General features: G+C 36.0%; 1 protein-coding gene across 1 annotated transcript in view; it reads right to left on the reverse strand.

The window, feature by feature from the left end:
* Positions 1-13,626: 13,626 nt before the first annotated feature.
* The window catches only part of LOC141439791 (uncharacterized), a gene marked incomplete in the record, with an annotated part of 323,470 nt that continues 310,000 nt past the window's right edge, over positions 13,627-27,096 (reverse strand). Inside the window, 3 exon segments of the mRNA XM_074104168.1 lie at positions 13,627-14,302; positions 15,078-15,265; positions 16,621-16,738. Of these exon segments, the coding sequence (XP_073960269.1) occupies positions 14,193-14,302; positions 15,078-15,265; positions 16,621-16,738 (416 nt within the window).

Genomic DNA, 27,096 nt, shown 5'->3' on the forward strand with positions numbered 1-27,096 from the left:
AAGATACATCAAAATGGAGAAAAGAGGAGGACAAGACTCACAAAGGGTTAGCGCCCCAGGGGAGAAAAATAGAGAGTAAATCGTATTTAGGGTTCAATACCTGAAGGTCCTTATCACCAAATCTGCGAAACCAAAGTCTTCAGGATCTCACGTGCTTACCAAACCTCGGCAAATAAGCAACGTCGGGGTGGTTTTCGTGGGTATACTCCTCCCTCCCCTTTAATCCCGAGTGGAAGAGAGTCCCACATTAACATTTCAACCCCCCTAGGTAGATAGTATTGGTAAAGTTTCCACTACGTTAAAACCCGTTCCATACCCGAAAAGTGACAAACGGAATGTTTATGTTTATACATTATCTATTGCTATGTCTGAATTAAAGCTGTATCTCAAGAAACGTAATAGATAGAATAGAGAGAAAGCTGAAAGTCAAAAGTTTATTTAGCAAATTTGGTATCTAGATACCAAAGCTCTAGAGCTGTCGTACCCGATGTACTTAGGCCCAACATCGCAAATCAATGCAGATTACATTTGTCAACTCGATCGTCAGAGCCAGATACAAAACACGCAACATCAACCAGAATAAAATTAGGCTCCACGTACGGGACGCATTTTGCATACAAAGCGATTTCGACTTATTTATCACATTATATAAGCACCCAAAACGATTTCGAGACGAAAAAATGGCTCTTTGAAGTAGAACCAATCTCAGAAATTATATTCCGTTATAATCCTCTAAGTACAATATTTTCTTTTTCGGAATGAAATCTGGATCGTCGACGGATGTTGTAAGATGCCGGTTGCCGTACAAAAGTTTGCAATATCTTTATCCCACCAAAATATTAAAAATGAGAAAGTTTGTAAGTCTGTTTGTTTGTTTGTTACCTTATCACGTCTAAACCGCTCGCTGAATTGATTTAGACGTAATTCGATATGCAGATAGTTTAAGTCCCGGGAAAGGACATAGGTTGTTTTTATTCCGGAAAATTGCATAGTTCCCACGGGATAGCGATAAATGAATTTTGCGCGGACAGTGTCCACAAACTTTCACATTATTAGTATGGTGCTAGCGGTAAGCCAAAAAAATTTTTTTTTTTACAGGAAAAATAAAAATTTTGTTTTGAAATCTATCGTGTTAATATTTCTATGTGACAGCGACTGTATTAAGGAAAATCGTAAGCGAGCGTTTGGGAGTGACGACACGTAGCGCCGACGCCCTGATTTACCCTGAAATATTATAAAAAATATAAACTCTTTGAGTCTACCGGCTTCAGGAGGATTCAGGCTAAATGATTTACTTGATAGATGTCAATTAAACTTTTGTTTTTGGTTAAAACTGTGAAAACCTTTGGGTATACTGCGTCCTGTCTCTTAGGATTTATCTGCAATGTTTAGCAGTTGGTTTGCTTAGTTAGCTAGGTATGTTATGGGGTTTCTCTGCGGGAGAGAATCAGAAATAATGATATCCGCAGTAGAACTAAGGTAACTGACATAGATTGACGAATTGGGATGCACCAAAAAAAAAATAACCTATAGTTTTTATTTTATTTTTGGAAAGAATAGGATATTTTAAGATACCATTTTCATTGATTTTGAATTTGGATGAGTACTTGATTTTTAATTATTTTTTTACGAAATACGCTGGATGACGTCATAGTGAGACAGCCACGTTCCATTGCCTAGAAAAAATCAGGTCGTAATAACATAATCTGTGGCATTACAATTTGACAATAATTCTAGCACGGCTTAGGGTCCTAAATGAACCGTGACAAATACTTTTATTTATTTCTCTTCTTTTAGCTTCGATTATTCCTATGTTTGTTTAATGGAGTGATAGTTAATAGATATTTTTTATTAAAATCTGATATTTTAATTATTTTGTATTTACTTGTAATGACGTAATTTAATAATTTAATTTGTAAAAATACATTGGAAATACTCGTATACATTTCGGACTTTACGATAAATGACTAAATGACAACTGTTTAAATCCGGGTGCGCATCATGTGATTAAAGTTCTATCTTTGTCACTCTTTGCTACTACTTCTTCTTCTTCTCTTTTATAATAAGTATGGCTTTTCTGTCCTAATTGGGGATGTCTATTTTTTGCAATGTGTCTATTTTGTCGAAAACTAGACTTAGTACGCCAGTGGTGGTAAGCAGAGTTGCTTGCTTGCATGCTTGTTTGCTTTCATGCTTTCTTGCACGCTTGCTTACATGCTTGATTGCATGCTTGCTTGCACTATTTCTTGCACATGTGGGAGTATGCTTGCTTGATTGGTTGTTTGCATGCATGCTTGCCCTCTGGCTTGCACGCTTGCTTGCATGCTTGCCTGTATGCTTACTTGCATGCTTGAATGCATGCATGCTTACACTATTTCTTGCAAAATTACATGCTCACTTGGAGGCTTGCTTAGATGGTTGCTTGCATGCTTGCTGGCACTATTTTTTGCAAAATTACATGCTCACTTGCAAGCTTGCTTAGATGGTTACTTGCATGCTTGCATGCTTGCTGCATGCTTGCTTGCATGCTTGCTTGCTTGCTTGCATGCTTGCTTACATGCTCACTTGCATGCTTGCTTGATTGCTTGCTTCTTTGAAATGTTTTTGGTTCACACGAGCGAAGCCGCGGATAAAAGCTAGTTGAGAATAAATCTTGTATCCTAAAAGGTCCTCGGCATTCCGTGCCACGTGCTCCACTACACCACCACTGGACAGTGATAGAGACATGAATTTCTCCTATGCACCACATATCTTATAATATAAGATATAATATATAATAGCGACATCTATTTATTTGGACCTGGGTTCGATTCCCAGCGCTGGTCTTATTTTTCTGATTTTTCGGTGCATCTATTATTTCAGTTTGTATTTTCGATATGGGTTTTAAGGGATGACCGTAAAAATAACAAAAAAATTTTGGAATTGAAATAAAAAATATAAAAAGATTCCAAAAAACAATCTTAATTTTAGATTTCTAATTGTACTTATATGTGTAGTAATTGAATAAGGATTAACTGTAAATAAAGAGCATTAATGACCCTAGCACAAACTTCTGTTTTTCGAATTTCCAAAACGGCGGTACCTACTAACTTCACTAACAAATATGATAGATCGAAATAGATGTAATACCGTCTTGATATACGATGGCCTATCGTTTATAACGCGAGCACTCACAAATAGATAATCGAAGTCCAAACTCCGTATATAAATAATGGTTTTTTCCAATCATCCGATACAGAATCGAAATCGTCAATACATTACAGCCGAGTAAATCCGTTTTGAAAACTGTTTACTTATCAGGGGGATAATGGCAGCGTGCGCGGTTTGAGGAGCGAGAGATTTGACGATGATGCGGCGCTTCATGATGCCAGATAGATTTGGTGTGAATGGAAGATTTTGTTTGCTCGGTGGCTGGTGTGATTTGGTGAGAACTCAATTATTATTGCCATCATCACCATCATCATCATCTCAGCCGTAGAACGTCGACTGTTGGACATAGGCCTCCCCCACAGACCTCCAGTTGCTTCGGTTGGCAGCGGCCTGCATCCACCGTGAACCCGCGGTTTCAACCAGGTCATACGTCCATCTTGTTGGTGGACGTCCTACGCTGCGCTTGCCGATCCGCGGCCCCCACTCGAGAACTTTTCGGCCCCAACTGCCATCAGCTCTCCGTGCTATATGGCCCGCCCATTGCCACTTCAACGAGCTAATTCGCTTGGCAATGTCGGTGACCCTTGTTCTTCTACGTATCTCCTCATTTCTGATTCGGTCCCGTAGAGAAAACCCAAGCATAGCTCTCTCCATAGCTCGCTGAGCAACTCTGAGCCTATTTATAAGGCCTAAAGTAAAAGCACCACGTCTCGGATCCATATTTCATCACTGGCAACACACATTGGTTAAAGACTTTCGTCTTAAGGCACTGAGAAATTTTGGACGAAAAGACATTGCGGAGTTTCCCAAACGTTGCCCATTATTATTAAGCGTCCAGAGAATATTTTTCTGATTTAAATCAGAGAGAAAGACATTTACTTTGATCTTGTTTTGATTGATACCAGAAGATGGGCAATAGCATCTTCTTGGCAACCTTACATCCTATTGCGCTCAGCAATCCGCTTGCGAAGCGTGGCGAGTATTCGCAACAAAATAATTCCCAAGTGTAGTAATAGTTATGAGTGAAAATCACGAAAATTTAAAACATTTTTGAAATGAGATTATGTGAATCTTATCATTCGATATCAATTACAGCTTTATGTGGGATACCTAATATCTTCACTCACGCGTTCCTGATAAAAATAGTCTTGACAGACGGAAAGCAAAGTGACCATTTAAGAGTTGAGTATTTTGCTTTTGAGGAGCAAAACCCTACAAAACGAGAATTCTTTTTTTAACCATCATAATTAAACCGTACTCAGAGTACTCAATCCTTTGCTATCATACAAGAAGGGTCCCATAATTATTTCACGTTAATTTTAATGATACATTACCCACAAAGCTAACCAAAAAAAGGCAACAAAAGTTGCTCCGGATACTGTGGCTTCCAAAAAATTCGAGGCCCAACATTAAATTGTGAGAATTCAAATGAAAAGGTTTTAATGTGGAATGAAAAGTTAGCGTCGTTACGTCAGGTGTTTGCCCGTGGTTTGTGGTTAGATGCATGGTTGGCTCCTCAGGGAGTCGGTGGTTTTAAGCCAGGCCATGTACATCTTAATAATGTAAGATTTTAATAGATTCTTTTTTTGAGAATTGTTTTTAAACTAACTTTTTCCCGCGGTTACGATCACATGAGCAACTTGGTGTTGCAGTTAAATTGAAATTCCAAGATTTAAAAAAATTTACTGGGTATTCCTTATTTATATAGCATGAAAAACATGAAAATTGAAAAGAAAAACGTTTATTTGTGACATATAAGGTTTTATCAAAAATTCAAAAAGAGACAAATTGACACAAAATGGCCTCAACTCAGCATGATTTAAAATAAGCGGCTGATTTTTATTCAGCGGTTGGGATATTAGAATTTAATTTGCTTAATTATGTTCCGATCGGGCAAAAGTATCGGTAGGTATAAAGAGTTCCCTGTATATTATTTTATAGGTCCACCAAGTATCTGACTATAGTAGCAAATTTTATTCAGACCCGTCCAGCCTTTTCCGCGGGAAAGAGCAAAAAGAGATAGGTACATGCATGTATTGGGAGGGTGCGAAGTACTAGGTGGGGGTAATGAAATCTATCCCAGCGCTCATAGTGGCCAATAAGAAGAAATAATCTAGGCTCTTTCATGTGTCATACTCATATGAATCTGTCATTAACAAAGCAATTTGTATAGACATTAACTACCTAATTTTAGTAATAGATGTTTGTGTTATGATGCGAGCTTGAATTATTGAACACTGTCCCTGTTATGTTTAATTCCTCTATCTTGGACATGTCTAGCAACAATTTTCCTCATGAAACGGTTTCGTGGTTGAAGTTTTATGAGTTGAGGATACTCACAAAATCGGTCCTCAAAATGATACTCATTTTGATCTGAAAACTATATTTAATTTATTACTAGCGATATAAGAACAATTATATAATTTAACTATTATTCACAGATAGCTTTATTTTTTCGTTTTACAGTAAAAGTATAACTAAACATGAAGTAAACAAACCTTAACATAACGAAAATAAAACACACTTTTCTTACTCATTTAATTTTAATGACCAAAAATGAATTCACAACCTTTTGGACACCCAACGGTATCACAGTAATTTTGTATTATAAATTAATACGTTATAGGTTTGATTTATGTCACAATGTCGCGATGAAATTGTTCAAAACGTCAGAGCATCAGAGCCAAAAAAGTTGCGGACGCTAGGTGGCGCTGATGTCATGCACAGAGCCAATAGTCGATCAAAAAATTGGTTTAATGTCATTTGTAGAGCTTAAAACGTCAAAGCCTATTTTCACTCACAAGTTAATGTGACAATTAGCCTTATTCCTTTATTTCTGAAGTCGTAACTGTCCTTAAAATTAATAAATCTCTTTCTTGGTCAATCAAACGTACGCACACACTTACAACAATTCACATTTAAGCTATTTTAGGTAGTAAAAGTAGAATATGTAATCAATTCAGATTTAGGCTTTAGGGCTTTGTAGCTCAAAGTTTGCAATTGCATTATACGGGGTGAAATTTTGAACGTGATGCAAAGTTAGTCATTCAGGCTCAGTTAACGCAGGGCAATAAAATGAATTAACTCACTTGCTGAAATTAGTCTGATAAAGTTTCGGGTTTCCATACGTTGAGTTCTTGACTACGATCAACAAAAGATTTCTCAAATATTTTGTTTGGTTTTAACTGGGGGAAAAAAATACCAAACGGTCAACTGACAAAAAGAAAGTTAATGACACAAAGGGCGCGGGGTTTTTCAATTAATTTGATAATAATATAATAATAAATCATTAATTTCGGACTAAAATTATAATAAATAACAATCCGAATCGACCTTTTCAGTCACGACCGCAAGAGTCCTATTGCTACTTGAATCATCTGTAAAAGATGTCAAAGCCTATTATTCGTTTTTATTTAAATTATTAATTTCAGACTAAATTAATTCATAATTAATACGATTAAAATGATACTCTAAAAAAACATTAAAATAAGTAAATTTAATTCAAAATCAATTCAACTCAGTTCAGTTTAAACTCGAAGTTTTTTTTAAATCAGAATCAAAATAGACATTAACAAGATAAAATTATTCGATGCCGTGACATACTCGAAACATGGCCACAATCTGTTTGGTGACCGTTTAACTAATATCAAGTTGTGACCATCGTCATTGCAATTACATCCGAAACTTCGTCACAAACGAAGCAAATTTTAACGTCATCAAGCCTGAATTATACCCACACCGCTATACTTAGTAATTTTGCAGAGTTTATCCCGACTTTTCTACTCAAAGTGGTGAAAGACAGATGGCTGGATTGCGTGTTGTGGCGGCGTCGTTAGCAGGGCCTTTACTATGCTTTTAAAACATAGGGCTTTTATGATCGATGCTTCGTGAATGTGCGAAAATTGTTTATGACGTGAAAGTATAGTAGACGCAGTAGATTGATAGATTGTAGAGTAGAATGGTATTCATATTCATACTCAAATTCATTTATTCATTGTAAAGTCATGTACATAGTTATAAAAGGTGTTTCAGTTATTATCGGTCAGTCCATGACGCCCTGTAAGGGCACACAATTATAATAATTACGTACAAAAAATTACAGTAGATACTTATTAAATTAGATTATTACAATGCAAAGAATTTATTAGGTATAATGTGCTAAATTTTAACTCATGCATTAACTTAATATCATTTAATTTTATACAAATATACAATTTTATGTAAAAAAAATAGTATTACAATATGTCAATAAATATGTGTATTATATAATAATATTCATTTAGTTTTTTAAAAAGAAAGAAAGAAAAAATAATATATTTATAAGCAGTAGACACATTACTGCGGGCGTATATGATACACAAACATAAAATATACGTAAAAGAGCTCGTAAAAGAGTTTTCATTTGCTCGATCTTGCGCGGCTTCTTTCAGCTCTTCCATACGTGACCAATTGAGCAGCCTTTTCACTGATCTCCTCCACGTGTTGGAGAACGTCTGGCCGTCTCCTGCAGAAGATTGCCAACTGAGACCCTGTTTTGGCAGGTGATTTATTCGACCTCGAAGCGTGTGTCCAATCCTCGCCTTTCTTGAGAACTTCTCGGCTTACTGGGTTCTGGTCTCTTTTTACCTACCGTAAAACGGGGTTACTTTAATGTATAGGGGGTACTTTGAAAAATGTTTAAACGAATGTCCTTATTTTTTATAGACCATCTGTGGCAGTGAAATACTCTTCATAATTTATTTGCTCAAACTAGCTATGAATATTTGGGCGTTTTTATAATTTTAAATATATAAAGTGACAAGTTTATTAATTAATTGAGTCAGGCGTTCTTTAACATTTTGGTAGCATAGTGTACGGTTGTGTTGAAAAAAAAAGAAAGAAAATGAAAAGATGAAGATGATGAGATGATGAAGATGATGAAATGAAAGATGTTGAATGTGATGAATGAGATGAAGATGATGAATGATATGATGAAGAGATGAGATGAGAATGAAGATGAAGATGTTGTCTGGAGATGAGCTCTGGTTGAGTTCAAAATGCTTCAGTGTAGTTGGTGGTGGTGATAGATGGGTTTGTGGAGTTGTGTGTGTTTTTAAAGTGTGGAGGTGGAGGAACTGCATTGAACACAGCGCAAAAATTCTTTTTCACTTTTCACGCTCGTAAAGTTGGTATTTACTCTAGCTCTAGGCGACATAAAATGTATTTTTATGCTCTAGTGCATAAGTAAAATCTTCGTCTAAGACCAAGGAATTGGTGTAAACAGCCACAAAAAAGAGTTTCTACATATATTTTTAATAATTTAATTTATACAAAACTAATCAACAAACATCAAAATGGATCAATAAAACTAAAAAATAATAATTATAATAGTAATGCGTGAAAATAAAGGTATATAGTAAATGAACAACTTTTTCCACTGTTGCTATTTCATTTCCTTGTCATCGAAGTGAAAAGCAGAGTGTAAAACTCGAGTATTAAATCTACAATTACTTGTACAATCTACTATTAGTTCATTGCTATGAAAGTGTCCCCAAAATTTCTTAAAGTAACCCTAGTTTACGGTACCACATTTTTACCTGAGTCTTAACACAAAGAAGTCAACGCAACTGTTAACAATGAAGCTGGTTGAGGATCGATTCGCATTGTTGAATGCTGCGAGGGTTGACACTGACATTCATGTCGCAGCAAAACTGTCGGCTCAGTGAGGTGACAGCCCTATTCATTTTATAAACGTGTGTGAAATCAGGGTTTTTGTTTTACTGTTTCTAGGGAATGTTAGTGTTTGAAACTGGCTAAGCGCATGTCATATTCGTACACGAAGAGTTTTGTAATATTCCACTGGAATAAAACGTCTCTTTTATAAGAACCACCCTTAGTTTTGAGCTTGATGATAGGAAGGTACTTTAATTTAGATGGACGAAGACAAAAATCATTTATTAATGTATGTACATGTCATGACGAAGAGGTAAACAAATGTTCTCTTACAGCTCTTATTTAATGTTATACTTCAGAATACTTCACTTTGTCATCAACCAGTTTGCTTTTCATTTGGATACATAATTATTTATTCAAATGTTGTTTGCGTCAGGAAAAAAACACGTTTATTTTTCGTAATATTTATTAGTACTCCCTTCTTGTCATACAATTTATTTACAAAATACAAAAAATGAAATCGTCCGCGAACAGTTAATGGGTGAACCAAGTACGCCGTACAAATTACTTCGAGGTACATATAACATCGTTCTACATTATTAAGAGTAGCGATGGGTATAAAAATAACATCACCGTACACAATCGACACCTCTGCAAAGTCACACACTGACAAAATAGCGATACTAAGTTATTATAGTATACGAAGTGAAGCTAAATTGTCAGCACGTTTAAGCACCGCATACTAAAGATTTTTTTCTTAAACTCTTACATTTTTTAAACACTGGCATATTCTATGGGTATTGGATCGTAAAAAATTTAAGACGAGACTGACACTTCAAGAAATTCCAGCTATAAATTCGAATCTGTAATATACAAGCAACATCACTATTGTTCAGTGTAGACTTTCTGTTTCTCCATTTGTAGAAGGTCCGATTGACTGAAAAGACGTATTTACAATATTGCCGTTCTTTTGTCTTTATCTACAGAAGCACAAGTAGTTCTTAGCGCAACTACAAGTTGTAGTAATTGTTCACGGTTGTGTTATTTTTTGTTTCCATCGCCTTGCTAAGTTTAATCCAGCTACCATACGTTAGTTAACTACTTTACAAGTATACAAGAAGTTGTAGAGTCAACAGTGAGGCATCCCTTGTTTGTTGCTTTTGCGTTTTACGAGGCTTAAAGTATTTGAAGACGTAGCTATTTAGATGATTTAACTTGAGAAACAGTTTATTGTGGATGAATTGGACTGGATGAGGACCTATGGCAAACCAGGCCCTGACCATGAGAGGAGCAATCATATACGAGGCAGTTTTAAAGTAATATCTATCAAACACGAACTAGCAAAAAGCCGATCATGGTGGTACCGTCATTTGACGCAACGATGATAGTACAATATACGAAACAAGTTGTAACCAGATGTCCTAGTTATATGTATTGTGATGATAGTCAGAAGAAATGATCAGAAAACTCTTTAACATTATTGGTGGCAATGGCCTGGCTGTAAGCATACCACGGAGAACAGATGGGCGTTTAAGAAATTTTTTCAAATGGCGACCGTGGAATTGGGATCGGTGGGGATGATGATTGTTGGTGCTAGACGAATCGCAATATACCCATAGTTGAATATAAAAATATAAACGACTTAGTACTGACTAACTTGATGAAGCGTGGAGTCAGCTCCAAGTAAATGGAAAGAAGCCAGGCAGACGGATAAATAGGTCTAACACTTTTGTCGCTATTGAAGGCTTATTTAGGACCTTGTTTAATTAGATTGGAATATCAGAGACGGATAATAGCTACCTACGTCTTCCAACGCAAGTCAACTCAGCGTACATCTACATGATTTACGCATGACTTGACGCGTAAACAGCGACGTAAAACGCAACAAGTATGAAACTGGGTTAACAGACAAAAATATGTCAAAGTATTATAAACGCGTTACAATAAAAAGTTTTTAATTGAAAACAGTCGATAGATTTTTAATCTTTCATATTATTTGTCGTTATTTCCTAATAAATAATTTGAGATTTCTGCTTTCAGGAAATTAAAAAAAGTTACAAACTAATTCCTTGTTAAATTTAACAAAATCGTTATCTTTTTTAACTCAGAGTTAGGTACCACAAAACAATGAGTAAGGTACAGTACAGGTATACAGTTTAAAAAAGATCTTCCCGTGTACCAATGCACAAAACTGACACGGAACATAAAGTAAATTTTTCCAAGGTTGTTTATCTTTTAACGAGCAATTCTTGTGTAATTATTTATTTCTGGGTTCTCGGAAATAGCTTTAACAATTTCAACAAAGTTTTCTATGTGGGGGCTTGCGGGGGCAAAAAATCGATCTTAGCTTAGCATTATCTGTAGGAATACGCATGTTATCTTCGAAGCAGTTTTCTTGACCGTACAGCTACAGAGGGGTTTTTCTCAAATGTTTTACTTTTGTCAACACGAAAATTATTTTAATATTGACATTTGTTATCCAAAAGAGTGCGATTAGCATCATTTACAAATAATCGTACAAAATTATTTATATCCCTCCATTGCTGAGCGAAGTTAAATTGAAACCTAGGTTCCATTTACATACAACTAAATTTAGTTTTGGGTTCATCATTGTTCGCTATTGTAGTCACAGTTTCTAACTAAATAATCACACAATTAATTAACAATTTTGGACATAACTTTGTATTTAATTAAAATTCTACGGGCACTACATTATTTTCTACTTTATTGTTCAGTCTGAAATTTTAATTCGTGTACATACAATCCTACCTACGAGTATAAATATATCCCACAAATATTTACCAATAATGCGGGTTTCTGTTTGTGTGTATGTAAGTGTGTGTATGATGTATGTGCGTGCGTTTATTAATATTTCACGATAAAACGCTGTTCTATCTGGAATAACATATGCTACTACTGTTTAGGGGCTGTCCATTAATCACGTGAGATTCGAAAGGGGGGGAGGAGTTCGGAAAAAAATCACGAACATCACAATGGGGGCTGAGAATAATCAAGTGTATTTATTAAATATTAGCTAAAAAAACATCACATGAGTAATGAACGGCCCCTTATTGCGAAAATCACCAAAGAATTCAGATGTACCTAAGCTGTATATTTGAAATTTCTACTTTGGGGGACATAAAAACTTGCATTGCCATTTTATATCTACATTGTCTGCAATATAAATAGTTTTATATCTGAGGTTTCACTATTCTCGTTTTAGAAAAACATTAATTTAATTATTAAGTTTTAATGAAAGCAGATATCTCAAATGTAATTAGAAATTGTTCTAGGAACAGAATAAATCAAGTTTATTACCACACGAATGGTAGAACAACTACATTACAATACACCTCCACCACCTTATTTACAATGATTCAAAATATTTACAATGCGATGATATAAACTTGTAGTCTACATTATTTCTAACATTATTTACAATTCACATTACAATAACATGGTAGAAATCCATTTAAATGTCCTAAAAGGGGTTTCTATAAAACTGATCTTTTCGACCAGATTTTAAACCCTTCGCTCGATTTATTTGAGAAAAAATAAGGCATTAATTTGTTTTACACGTGGAAATTCAATTGCTTCAAGAACCCTTTTTAAATTTCAATTTGTCGATTTTAAAACTTCTGTCGATTCAAATAATTTATTTTTAGATAACTGAGTATTGATTACTGTGTGGGTTGTTTTATGGCACCCCCAAAATTGCTTAAATTTCAGAAATAACAGAATGTAACTGTTGCTTCACAAATATTTATTTCATTTACCACGTAATAAAAAAAAGCTATTGTTTGGCTTACTTTAGTTTATTAGTATTAATTATTTTTTCAAAAAAGATAAATGTAAGCTGATAAATAAAGTCTTTCTGAAACTATGTATTTGTAAAATATAAAGTAAACCAACAACATTAGTTTATATTTATTATTTCTCTTTAAACATAATTGCATTTAAAAAGACGAGTCCTCGGGTCTGAAAATTCGCTTTACTTTGGTGCCATAGTTTATCCAATTAAAGATTCCTGTCTTTTGTATTTCATTCTGTAAAAACATCAAACTTACATTTTTAAGTACGTATTATCATTCAGTGTCCACTGCTTTCATACAATTTCCCTCCAAACTCCATTTGCTTACGTTTACGTATTTTTTAACAATTGCCTAACGATTTTGAGTAATTCTATTTTTGATTATTCTATATTAACAACTTCAATTTTTTTATGAGAGTGGAGCATTTTATATCATTCGGAAACAATTATTATAAAAATTAAACGTTATCTCATTATATTCAACGAAATATTTATTACTGTTCGTTGGTGTTTATTTTTTGTGTAACATAATTGTCACGCTCAATCTACGTATCATGTATGCGGAAAAAATAAGAATACTATGGAACCCTGTATAAAAAAAAACCTAGGTCGCTACATTAAACAGTAGAAAATAGATGAAAGAGGAACTAAAATCTAAGAACACACAAAATTGTTGTCAGATCGAGCGTTATATGTCAAAAAATGTGGCGCTTTCATTTAATTTCTACTCTTTGTAGCAGTCTAGTATTTCAACATTAAGTAATTAACCTATAATGAATTGTAAAAAATATCTTTTCATCTCTCCTGTTCGGAAAGTTTAATTTTCATGCGTTTTCATCTCTAGGGTGGAAAGTATTTATTTTTTTATTTTTCGATTAGCCACGGAGTCGAAGAAATTGAATTACGCAATGACACTTTTTTTTATTCAGTTTCGGCATGGCCATCTAGACGCACGTCGTGACCAAGGAGCTTATATACAACTGGAGGTTGAAACGCCGAACACCGTTTGAAACAAGAAATTTGATCTTTATTACGTCACGAACATATTCCATCTCTTTCTTTACTTAGGTTAAGGAAGAGATGGAAGTCATTCGTGAAATGTGAAAGAAAGAGATGGAATATGTATTATAAATAAGTAATAAAGGTCCAACTTCTTCGTTCGGCATTCAACCTCCAGTTTTGTATATAAGCTCCTTGGTCGTGACCAACTCGATTTTTTTTATAGTCAGCCGTGGCCAGTGGCCAGGTCGAAAAGGTACCGTTGGAGGTTGGATATAATAAATTCAATTTATTATTATGTCATTTTTTTGTAGTATTTTACTTTCCTCACAGTCGAAATGAAAAGTAGTGTCTAACTCGGGTGAAATTACCCATTTCCCCTCGAACTATTACCTATAATATCTCGGCTGAAATGGGTCACTTTCCACCCTTGGTTATCAATCTACTATTATTTAACCTAACCATTTCGAACATAATTGGAATGATGACATCCCTTATAATAAACCACCACCAGATTTCAATAATCGAACCGAAATCGTCACAATAGCTCCATCTCTTTCCTCCATGTCGTTTAAGCCGATCATCTGCAAGCCATAGAAGAGATCAGATAGGTGATCGCCGCGCAGCTAAGTTGCGCAGTCAGGTAGGATGACGCTCGGTTGCTCGTTTGCATGGCTGCAGGGTGCTCGCCTGTGGGAGAATGAAAAGTCAATGGAGATATCTAGTGCATTTAAGCCATAAACCACAGATTACATAATAGTTACTACGTTACAGATTATAGTGACGTTTGATAGTTTGGTAGTGTTTAAATTGTCTTTTAAAGTGTATACTTTTATCATGTTCTCTGTACTTTGCGAAGAGCAAATGAAATATTTATATTCTATTCTATATTCTATTGATAGCTGCTATTCACGTACCAGCTGCCGTCGCCAACGATGTAAGTAGCCAGTCACTGATTTAATTTTCGAGTGACAACTCCGTCTGAGTGACGCGTGATAATTGTATTTTCTTTGTCAGTCAGGTTGCACTCAGAATTGTACCATGTTTCCCATACATTGCCATCTTACAAAACAAGCACTAGAAGAGGCCAAATATTTCCTACTTCAAAAGGATTTTGGTAATGAATTTGGTCACTTTTACTGTCAATTTAGGTTCCAGAAAATTAGTTTCAACGACGAAGAGTACGATTAATTAAGAATTAAGTGCTAGATAGAATGCAAGATGGTTATGAGGAAAAGGAAAATAAAAGTCACCAAGGAACAAGTGTAAGTATTCAAAATAGTGAATGAGTTCTACACTTTCTGCCAACAAACTGCGTAGCAGGAGAAGGTTTATAGTTATAGTATTTCTGTACTTTTTTGTTTTTTAGAGTAAATAAAATTACCTACTCCATGACCGCTACTTGTATCGTCGGCGGCAGTATGGATGGTAGGTCAATTTGTGGTTGTCAAAAATAATGGCTTACCATTAAGCACGTGTACAGACACAGACGCAGGGTGTGCGTTATTGGGCACACAAGTGTAATTTCCAGAGTCGGTGAGGGCCGCCTTCGTAACCAGGAGCTTGCTGGTCGTGCCGCCTTCCGTCTTCTCCGTCTCCAAACTGATACCGCCGCGCGGGGAGTCGAAATCTACGACGGAATTCCCGTGGTACCTAAGGGAATAGGTTAGTGTTAGAGGGTTACTAGGATTTAAATAAATTGGCAATCTAGCACCGTCCGCTTTAAGTGAAACTTTTTTCCACGCACGACAAAAATATGGAACCAGCTTCCTTGGACGGGGTTTCCGGAGCACAGCTAAGGGATCTTTAAAAAATGAGCCTATCAGTCTCTCGAAGGGCTGGCAACACACCTGTGATACTCCTCGTGTTGACAGGTGTTCATCGGCGGTGGTGATTGCTACCGATCAGGTGATTCACATGCTCGTATGCTCCCTCTAATAAAATGGTTTGCGCAAAGAAGTGACACGAAGTCAAAGTTGGTTTGACTCTGGCAAGAAACTTAACAAGATAATTGTGTCTTTTTAAAACGGATGTTCAAAATGTTGTTTAATAATTAGACATCAAAAGTACATAACTCAACTAAGCCATAATCTACCGGGTGTGGCCTGTAATATAAGCAAATAATTAAAACATAGATAATTCTCCTCATACTGAACCACATTAGTTCAGCGACTTTTAAATATAAATAGTTTTTAATTTTTATTACACTTTTAAATTTATTTGAAGAAGCAATGTATAGCAAAATGCTTGATGTTTGTAGCGTGACAGGCGACGTCAGTTGTGTTCTAGGATGGCGAACATTGATAGCAGTATTTAATTTGTATGAAAAAGGAAAATTCAAAGACTCCATTATTTTTTAAAAGTGCTGAACTTGTTGTCAGTTTAACGAGGACGATCTATTTTTTAATTTTTGCTCGTATTACAGGCCACACCCGGTATATTGTTACAAATTATAATTTTTTTTCGCGGATGCCATATTTAAATTTAATCATTTGTGTCACTCTACTCCCCCCCCTTTTACTCCCCTCCCCTCCTATATCCCTCCCCTTTAGGCCGGCAACGCACCCGCAGTCCTAATAATGCTGTAGATGTCTATGGGTGGCGATGATGGTGACCCGCATGCCATGCTCCTTTGCCAGCTATTTGATAAAAAAAAATCTACGACATGAATCGAATGATTCCACATACCCACTCATACGAGTATGTTGTAAATCGTCCTGTCGTTTATGCTCCAGAAAAGACCAAAGAAATACGCATAAATATTTACTACTTACACACTTCCGTACATACATAAGCTGAAAAATCATAATCCTCCTCAGGCGGCCGGATGCAAACACTCAGTCTTTTTTCCACAACCCGTGGTTACAAACTTGATTCATCATTACACCAACTTACGATATCTAAAACTCATCTCCATTCAAACAAGGTCACCATACATCAACGTAAATCTGCGCTCGATCCCAATGTAAGCCTTCTACCCTTACGTAAACTATAAAATGGTATCTTACCACAGAACGGAGGCGCTCGAAGGAGGCGATGAGTGTACATTCACCGAGCAAGTTAGAGATATAGTGCTTCCTTTCTTCACGTACACATCTTGGGAACCCCAGATGGACGCTGCGGCAGCTGCAACAAGAGAAACCCGACCTTATTTCAAGTAATAAAGGTTGATTATATGCCGTAACTACTTGGTTATATGCTGCAACGTAAAATGCACTTTATGATCCACAAAATTGGGTAGGGTTCTGATCTATGTTATGGCTGTTTTGTGGCTGCTGGCGGAGTTTAAATCGCTGCTTCAGATTACGTGTGGGTTGGTTACGTTATGGATTCTTGTTTGAAAATGTTATAGGTTGTGACTTTTTGTAAATAATTGCATTACTAGCTTTTACCCACGGTTTCGCTCACGTAACCAATTCTGGGATTTTTATAAATATTCATGGTATTTTAAAAGAATGTATTGATTTTTTACAATGTCAATGACTTACATCACAAATATTTAACAAAACTACGTTTTCAAAACAGTAGATTCGCCATTTGAAGTAACGCATCGCCAATGTGGATCGGAATAATGACCAAACACCCCTGTCTATTGTTGTAATCATTAATTTTATACGCCTTACATAATAAGTAATAATCTTCTTGACAATAGATTTTAATTTTATGCGTGTTTGAGCCAAATATTTTTTTTTTATAAAAACGTATGCCTATAATATTGATTACCTTGTGATTTTCTCTCGTGTACCTGTTTTCGGTATCGCTTAGTATTTCTTATTTTTTTTGAAAGAAAAGTTTATTTTGGCTCCAAAAGTACCACCTAAAACTAAGACTAGAACTAGCACTAAAACTATGTTACTGGGTGACACGGCAGGATACCAAAAAGGGTCTCCACTCAGCATGTGTTGCCGCACATTATGTGCAGCAACGCTGGTTTTCTGTGGAGCCCAAGAAAAAAAGATCACGTCATGTTTAAAATACAAACTAAAATATGGATGTACAGGAAAACCAGAAAAATAAAACCAGCTCTGGGAATCGAACCCAGGTCCTCGGCATTCCGTGCCACGTGCTATACCGCTACACCACCGCTGGATAGTGGTACAGACACGAATTTCTCCTATGCACTACATATCTCAGCTTGTTTGTTTCCTATTTAGTCACTTAAGCAGCGACACTGTCCAGCGGGGGTGTAGCAGTACAGCACGTGGCACGGAATGCCGACGACCTGGGTTCGATTTCCAGCGCTGATCTTATTTTCTGGTTTTTCTGTGTATCCAGTTTTTATTTTCGATATGGGTTTTACGGGATAAATATAAAGTAACAAAAATTTGGAGCTGAAATAAATATTGTTACAATTTCATGCAGTATTTACATCTATCACACTCCAAACTACGCTGAATCTACATCATGGCAGCCTGCGAGCGCAGTACCAGGCAGCCTGCGAGTGTTGTATTGTATTGTATTGTTTTGTATTGTAAGTTTGCAATTACCCAGAAACAACTTTTTGGTTTTAACTAGTCTGCAAGATAGAACTTTCAGCTTCCCTGTCTTCTTAGTAGCCCTTGGCTTATCGACATTAGTGGGAAAATTACATATATTTTTACTTGCATTCTAAGACTTGCATACATGTTTGTTAATGATTATAGCTATATTAACTCGATAGATAATTCTTCTCAACAGAGGTATTTCTGAACCGGTGGTATATTTTTTTGACATTCATAAGTGCTTGTTATTGCCTAATTTTTTTTTAAGCGAATATATTATATTTATAATAAAACAAAATAAAGGTAACTAAAACTACATACAATCTAAAATTATAGGTAATTGTACCAAATTGTATTGTGACCAAAGTTTCAAGTTTATTTCCCAAACACACATAATAGCAATCTGTCAATGTGTTGTTCTTCAATTAACCTTAGTTTGTGAACAAACAAGTCTAGAGGTTAATCGTCAGTAGATGTGGATAAACAAAACTTATCAGTGTAGACTGGTGCTTGATAAAGTCTTACTCAACAATGGATTGAAATTTGTATGTTTTCATATTTGATAGTTGTGTGATCCTGATTATTCAAAGATAAAGTAGTAAAGATTTTGTGCTTTAATAAATGGAATGGAAGTTTTTGACAGATTATTTTCATCACCATTAAAGCATCTTTTATTTAATTTAAATTTGAAGGGACTTAGTGATCTTAGTAGTTTAACCGTACCGAATTTTACAGTTAACATAACAGTAACCATTATTTTCATAGGTAGGTATTTGCTGTTTAATGTAGTAAAATATTCATTGATTGCTTTTTGTTATTTTACACGGAATTTAAATAAATCGGAAGGTTTTGGACCAGCGTACAACAAAACAAACGATGTTTTGAAAATAAAAATAAGTTTTTGGTGAAAATTTCATTTTTAATACAAGCTTTTTTTACTGACCGTACCTACTTTATGTTTGTATTATCACCCAAACTACATTTGCATACCAAATTTCTAGTCGATGCCATTCATTAACCGTTAAAGAGTTTCGCCCTGCGGAGACGATCCTGGCCCGACTACCAGGCCACCAGATTATTGTAGGTATAATCACTCAATTTACATAAGTATACCAAATTTCAAGTCAATCCAACTACTGGAAGTTGGTAGAATTTAACTTGTAAGATTTGATTACAGACAGACAACGGGACAGGTGAAACTAAATAAAAGCTTGCAAAATCAACCTACTTTTGCTTTTAAATATAAACCAATATCAATTCAATTTTTCAACGACAATAACCAAGCGATAGCCGCTTCAAAATTTACATGCCCACACTTTCGTTCCTCGCAGTTTACGTCAATATTTTTATTGGCACATCCTCGTAGGCAGTAAATACGGGGTAGTGGATATTTGATATTCATAGGACGCCCTCTCTGATCAGAATGCTGATTCTCTTCAATGGTTTGAAGATATTGATATACTCTCACGGATTAGGTTCAAGCTGGTCCTTCGAACCATGTTTGACGAATGAAAATTGTGATGAACCATTTTGTTAAAATAAATAACAGAAAAAATAGTCGCACACGCAACACACAGATTTTAAACTAGATTACGATTTCACAGTATTATGCTTCTTTCGATTCCTTACCGTAATTTTTATATAAGTAAATCACTATTATGTGTGGAAAATATTGGTTACTGACGTCATAGTTTGATCTAGTTCTGCCACACTAATGCTTATTTCATAAATTTGATCGGTATACGTTATTAAGCACCAGCATTATTTTATTTTTGTATTGTATTGTATTGTAATTTTGTAGCATAATCTATACATAGATTTGTATACATATAACAATAACATTACAATATTAATAACCTAACCAACTAAAAGTTGGATAACCCCCGACATTGTCACTTCAAAGTTCAATATCTCAAAAACGGCTGAACAGTTTTTGATAAAACATGTCTAAGAACCATTGCTAAAAAGCCTGCTTTCAAATAAAAAAAAACCGCACTCAAATGGTTCACCCGTTTAAGAGCTACGTTGCCACAGACAGACCGGTACACATAGTGGTCAAACTTATAACACCCCTCTTTTTGCGTCGGGGGTTAAAAAAATATAGAAATGACTAATGTTACCTACACAACTAACAAAACAACCCACCCCGCATCGTTCCCGGCGCAGAAGTACCCATGTAGGTACATTGTGAAGAGTTCACCATAAATAATAATCTTAAATACTTAAAATGCAATTTGAACCGTTTACGTCACAGTTTAATGAAGGTACTGGTGCCTGCTAAAATTTATTCCTTACTCCTGTCCATTGTAAAGTTTGTAACAAGGCTGATCAAGCCTTGTCGATTTTAACCTCTTCCTCATTTCATGTTTTGGTTCGTTTTAAAAATTCGAATATCCACTGTACTTTCAAATTCAGCACTTTGTTTTATGTCAAAATTCATTCTGCGATCATAAGGACGTGCTTAATATTTTTATTATTTTCACATCAATATATATACATTGATATTGATTAATAACTGTTATGATATTATTATATGATAGACTATACTATCATATAATAATATCACACACACAGAGCAGAGTTTCACAGTGTTTTATAACCAGTTTCATCACACATATTTGCATCCTGTTTAACTTAACCCTCTAAGGGATCTTGAAGGCACAATTGTAAGTCCTACGACATTTGTAACCGTTTTAGCTTATTTACAACGTCCCAAATTATTAGTTTTTATATTAAGTTCGTTTTTCTATGCATTGTTACAGGTGCCTTCTATCTTACATTTAATAAACCTCTTGAACATCTCCTGTCTTTACCTCTTCATCATCATCTGTCGCACACATCGTGATAATGTTGCCTGGAAGAGATCGTTTCGAAACGATTAGACCGCCTATTGCTTACCTTAGAAAATCTCTATGTATATACCTATTTTCTGTAGTGCTTACTGTGTGTTGATGTGCAATAAAGAGTAGTTGTATTTTATTTTAATTTCTTACTTACTAAATAAATTAATTACATTACATATCTACAGGAAACGATTTTAAAAAGCATTTTAAATATAATAACACGGATAACTCACGTCTTAAATCTAGTTTATCTCGACATGTTTCGGGCTAATCCGTAGCCCTTCGTCTTCGGAGCAACGCGACTCAGCGGCTGCTGCAACGCGCGCACAAAAAACCACTCGCACGCGCGCAAGTGCGGTGTTGCAGCAGCCGCTGAGTCGCGTTGCTCCGAAGACGAAGGGCTACGGATCAGCCCGAAACATGTCAAGCTAAACTTGATTTAAGACGTGAGTTATCCGGGTCATTATATTTAATATGAGTGAGTCTCACGGTAGTTTCATGTTTAAAAAGCATTTACCTGAAAATGGTTTTCGATTTATGATATTGTAAAAAATGGACAACCTAAATGGTGGTGGCTGAATAATATCACATCATCATGATCAAATCTCACAAAAACAAAAGACAATCGCCGCTTTCGAATTCAACAGAAAAGCAGGAAAACAATAAATGCTGGTGATAACTACATCTACTAAGCGTGTACTAAATGCTTCCCGGAACAATGATACAACTCGCCTCGCGTTTATTTGATCCTTGCAGTGATACAAATTATGTGAGATTATGACGTGTTGTATCATTAGAGAAGCAGAAAGATGAAGGAACGTTAGGTACCTGAGGAACGGGACGGGGCCTCTGTTGCAGGGGTGTGGGACTCATCTGCAATGCATAAGACAACAGTTCAGGAGGGGGAGGAAACAAAACGGCCTACAGAGGAAGAGTTTAGTTTCAATGGGATATTGAAATAGAGGTTAGAAGTGTGCTCTTTTAAGTGGCATTCGCAAGAAGCGTGTTTTGATTATAATTGTGATTAGTGATAACATCGGCCAAGAGCGAGTCGGACTCGGGCACTGAGGTCCTGTTCGAATTGAAAACAAGCAACAAATAAGTTTGTATTTTTCATTATAATTTCTATGAATATCAAAATTGTTATCTTCATCACCATAATCAGCGGTAAGACGTCCACTGTTGGACATAGGCCTCCCCCATAGACCTCCAGTTGCTTCGGTTGGAAGGTGCCTGCATCCATCGTGAATCCATGGGTTAAATTTATTATTTGAAACCAGTGATTATTGGGATTCCTCTCTTGCTTGTTTTCTTACTTCTTGCCAAATTTCATAATTGAATGGTCAGTACCTGGGCGACCGAGTCCGCTCGTATTGAATCTCGGTAATCAGCATTTTTCCAAAGATAACACAAAACTAGATCGATTTGTCATCCCCGAAAACCCCTACATACCAAATTTCATCGAAAACATTTGAGCTGTTTCGGAGATCTCCGAAATATTATACAAGAATCGCGCATTTAAAGGTATAATATAGATTGAAAGTATTCAGGTTTTGGTTTTAGTTGTTAACGAACCAAATTTCATTCCAATCCTTTAAGCCGTTTAAGCGTTTATAATTTTAAATTATTATTATAATTTACTATGAATATATATTTTCTAAGTAAATTGATATGATAACTTCACGATCTTAATAATATTAAAAGTATTTTAAAATTATCATAAAATTCAATAAGCCAATTATTTTTGATGTCAAGAGATAGTCTTCAACTTCATTAATTAACTAAGCTAATTATCTTTGAAGCATCGGTGTAGAAAATAAAAAAATAAGTACATAAAGTTTTGATGACTAAAACAGACATAGAAAACTAAAATATACTTTGTATTAAACTCATTGAACAAATAATTATAAAAGTAATATTATTAGGCCAGGGCTCAAACCCGGGTCTACATCAATTCGTGATGCCTGATACCCATAGCGGTTAGAATGCACTGCAAAAATTTCTCGAAAGATTATCAAATCAGGAATCAATTCTTAAATTCCATACAGACCATGTAAAAGTCTCAATCAATGTTTTTCGTTTTTATTCAACCGTTTTTAACAACACGTCAAATAAATAATTTCGGACGCGTTTTAACACGTTCAAGCAGAGCTAGTTAAAACGGCAACACTACCCAAACAAATGGCTAGGAATAAAGAACTCCATTTGTCCATTTGAGTCCGGAAAATATTCCCGGCGTTGAACATTTTTCAGCGATAACAAGGCCAGTAATTGGGCAAAGCAGTAATATCCAGTTTGTTGCATGAACATATTATTAATTAACGAAGGGAAATTATTTTTGAGTTGCGTAATGGAATTATCATGGACTTTTTTAATCGACTTAAGTTTTTATTAAACTTTTCATTTTGCTATATATTTTTTATGTTGGCTGCTTTTTTAACCACGACGCAAAAAAAGGGTGTTATAAATTTAACCGCTACGTGTGTCTGTATGTCTGAGTGTCTGTATGTCTGTCTGTGGCACCGTAGCTCTTAAACGGGTGGACCGATTTGAATGCGGTTTTTTTTATTTGAAAGCAAGTTTTCTAGCGATGTATTGCGTAAGCGGGACGGCAAGAAACGAAGTTTGAATTTTGCACTTAGGCCTGAGAAGTTGCTGAACTAATGTCATTCAATTTGACAGGTTAGTATCTAAATATGATCTGTGTTTTAATTTAAGGTTTCTCCTGTTGAAGGACCCACCCGGTATATGGCTCTACTCACTCAGTCATTAGTTGACCAATGTTTTTAACCCCCGACGTAAAAAGAGGGGTGTTATAAGTTTGACCGCTATGTGTGTCTGTCTGTGGCACCGTAGCTATTAAACGGGTGGACCGATTTGAATGCAATTTTGTTTTATTTGAAAGCAGGTTTTCTAGCAATGGTTCTTAGACATGTTTATGAAAATCGGTTTAGCCGTTTTTGAGATATTGAACTGTGAAGTGACAAAGTTGGGGGTTTTCGAACAACTTTTTGTTGGTTAGGTTATTTAGGGTTATTTAAGGTTTTTTTTATTCAACTGGATGGCAAACGAGCAAGTGGGTCTCCTGATGGTACGAGATCACCACCACCCATGGACACCTGCAACACCAGGATTGCAGATGCCTTGCCAACCTAGAGACCTAAGATGGGATACCTAAAGTGCCAGTAATTTCACCGGCTGTCTCTGCAAGCACTGCTGCTTCACGGCAGGATTAGCGAGCAAGATGATGGTAGCAATCCGGGCGGACCTTGCACAAGGTCCACCTGCATCCCCCAGCATCATCATCATCCCAGCCTATATACGTCCCACTGCTGGGCACAGGCCTCCTCTCAGAATGAGGGGCTTGGGCCGTAGTTCTATCAATAAAATAATTATTTCCTTACAAGTCTACGTGACAGTCAACATCTGTTCAACTCCTGTTTGACACAGAATTTCAATAACACAACTGCAAATGCCTGCCGCCTGCCTATTTAATTAAAAACAAAGGTAATTGGCCAGTAAGGACGTTCATTGGGTGGAATTCAGATCCTTTGAGCATTGATTTACAAATTCACCTGCATCCCTTTCATTCGACAGAATTAAATATTCTGTGAAGGGTCAAACGAAATAAGGCAATGAAGCGTGACCTTTATTGAATCGAAATAAAAATAGAAAGAAATGTAATGAATTTCACGATTCGATTGACATTCATGGAGTACAGGGGTTCACGCAGATTTGCTTTAAATGACTGGTTTTTGAAAGATGAAAAAAGCCGTGGTGGCCTAGTGGTTTGACCTATCGCCTCTCAAACAGAGGGTCGTGGGTTCAAACCCCGGCTCGCACCTCTGAGTTTTTCGAATTCATGTGCGGATTAACATTTGAAATTACCACGAGCTTTGCGGTGAAGGAAAACATCGTGAGGAAACCTGCACAAACCTGCGAAGCAATTCAATGGTGCGTGTGAAGTTCCCAATCCGCACTGGGCCCGCAGTGCCCAGCAGTGGGACGTATATAGGCTGGGGTGATGGGGTGATGCCCTAAGGATGCCCAATGGGTCCCCTGGCGGTCATAAAGCTGTATCTCACAAACTTTTTTAATAACTTGCAATGTTTCAAAATTTGCAACAATTTTCGACCACATCCTTTAATAAATCTGGTGACTATACCATGATCTGGGGCCTATTGCATAATTAGACTAAGGGGCTGTTTCACCATCCATTGATTAGTGTTAACTGGCGGTTAGGTATGATGCCGTCTCTATTTGTTTGGTTCGAATAGACGGAGACGGCATCACATTTAACCGTCGGCTAACACTAATCAATGGATGGTGAAACAGCCCCTAAGAGTATTAGAAAATAATACAAGTTACAAGTTAGCAATTTAACAAGTTGTGTTATTTCGTGTTGCATAATTATTTTCTGTTTTCACTAATTATAATAGAAAATTCTGTTGCATAAATTACTAATAATATTTTGAAAGTTACAAGCGAATTCATCATTATTTACAAGTACTAATAAATTTCGTTGCATAACATATTTTTGCTAACTTGTAATAAGGGTACTAATATTATTAGAAAAAACACAAATGACTCTATTATTGAGTTACACGTGCCGATATTTTTGACCAACTTGGCCGCTCCAAAACGTCTGATGGCGACTGTACGTAGATAGCTGGATTTTTGGGATAACATATAGGCTACTTTAACCCGATATTTCTACGGGTAAAATTCCAAAATATTAAAATATAAACGTGAAATCTAGAGACGTGATACATGACACCATAATACAATTTTTGTACATCCCCATGAGAATTAAGTAACTCCACAGAATTTATATTTAACTGACAAATGGTTTAATCGAGTGAAGCCAAGTATGAAGACTAGTAGAATTATAATCAAAACAGGGCAGTTGAAGCCTGCATTAACAATTCAAACGGAACCCTTCCTTTTGTGACGTCTTTGATCGTTTTAGCGGCCATCGCTGGTAGCGACCGGTGTCAGATGTCACAGCCGTTGAATACGTAATGGGTCCCATCGAGATTACACAATAATTAAGGAGTTACCGATTTATTCGAATGTTATGATTTACTACTTAGTGTCCAGCACATACTGAGACCGGGACCCATTGTTACACAGTATAATTTGTGTTCAATTTCTTAATTTACGAACACCCATTTTAAGGTTCCGGAGCCAAATGGCCAAAGCGGAACCTTATAGTTTCGCCATGTCTGTCTGTCTGACTATCCGCAGCTTTTCTCAGGGACTAGGTATAGGTAAACTATGCCTTCAAAATGGTACAATTAAAAATAAAAAAAAATGGTACCTCCCATAGACGTAATGTGGGGGTGATTTGTTTTTTCTCATCCAACCCTATATGTGGGATATCGTTGGATAGGTCTTTTAAACCATTAGGGGTTTGCTAAGACGATTTTTCGATTCAGTGATTTATTTGCGAAATATTCAACTTTCATTCAAATCGAGCCTCCCCCCTCTAAAATCTAAACCGGTGGGTGGAAAAATTTGAAAAAAATCAAGATGGTAGTAAGTATAACAAACTTACAAGGAAAACTATAAAACGGCTAAGTTTGCTTGAGAATTATTAGAAGTTTATGAGTAAATAGCAGCCTAAGGTATAAAATATACCTAAACTTAGAAGTTTCCGTATAAAATACGAAATCCTTAGAAAAATATTACTTAATTTATTCGTAATGGCTACGGAACCCTATTTTGGGCGTGTCCGACACGCTCTTGGCCAGTTTTTTGAGTTGGTATCGTAACGACTACATTGTGAGAACGACCGAAACATCATAAGGTCTAGATCTCAGAAAGACCATCTTTGACGAAAAATATCTCCGAAAGACTGTAGCAAAACGACTGGTTCTCGAAAAGACCACATCTTTAATCAGAACACATCTCAAAGAGACCCGATAGTAAAACAACTGGTTCTCGAAAAGACCACATATCATTTTTCTTTTTTCTGTTTTACTTTTTTTTGGTGGCAATAAAGTGGCTTCGTCTTCCAGTTCGTGGTCGCCACTCGGGTCTTTTCTCTCCCAACGGCAATAAGGTATACCTCAGTTCAATTCCTTACGCATAGAGGCTACAGAGCACTAGCAAACCAAAGTACTGAGTACTAATAGTAGTATAAAATTAGTACAAAATT

Source organism: Choristoneura fumiferana, chromosome 21 (genome assembly GCF_025370935.1).
Source record: "Choristoneura fumiferana chromosome 21, NRCan_CFum_1, whole genome shotgun sequence".
Taxonomy (NCBI): domain Eukaryota; kingdom Metazoa; phylum Arthropoda; class Insecta; order Lepidoptera; family Tortricidae; genus Choristoneura; species Choristoneura fumiferana.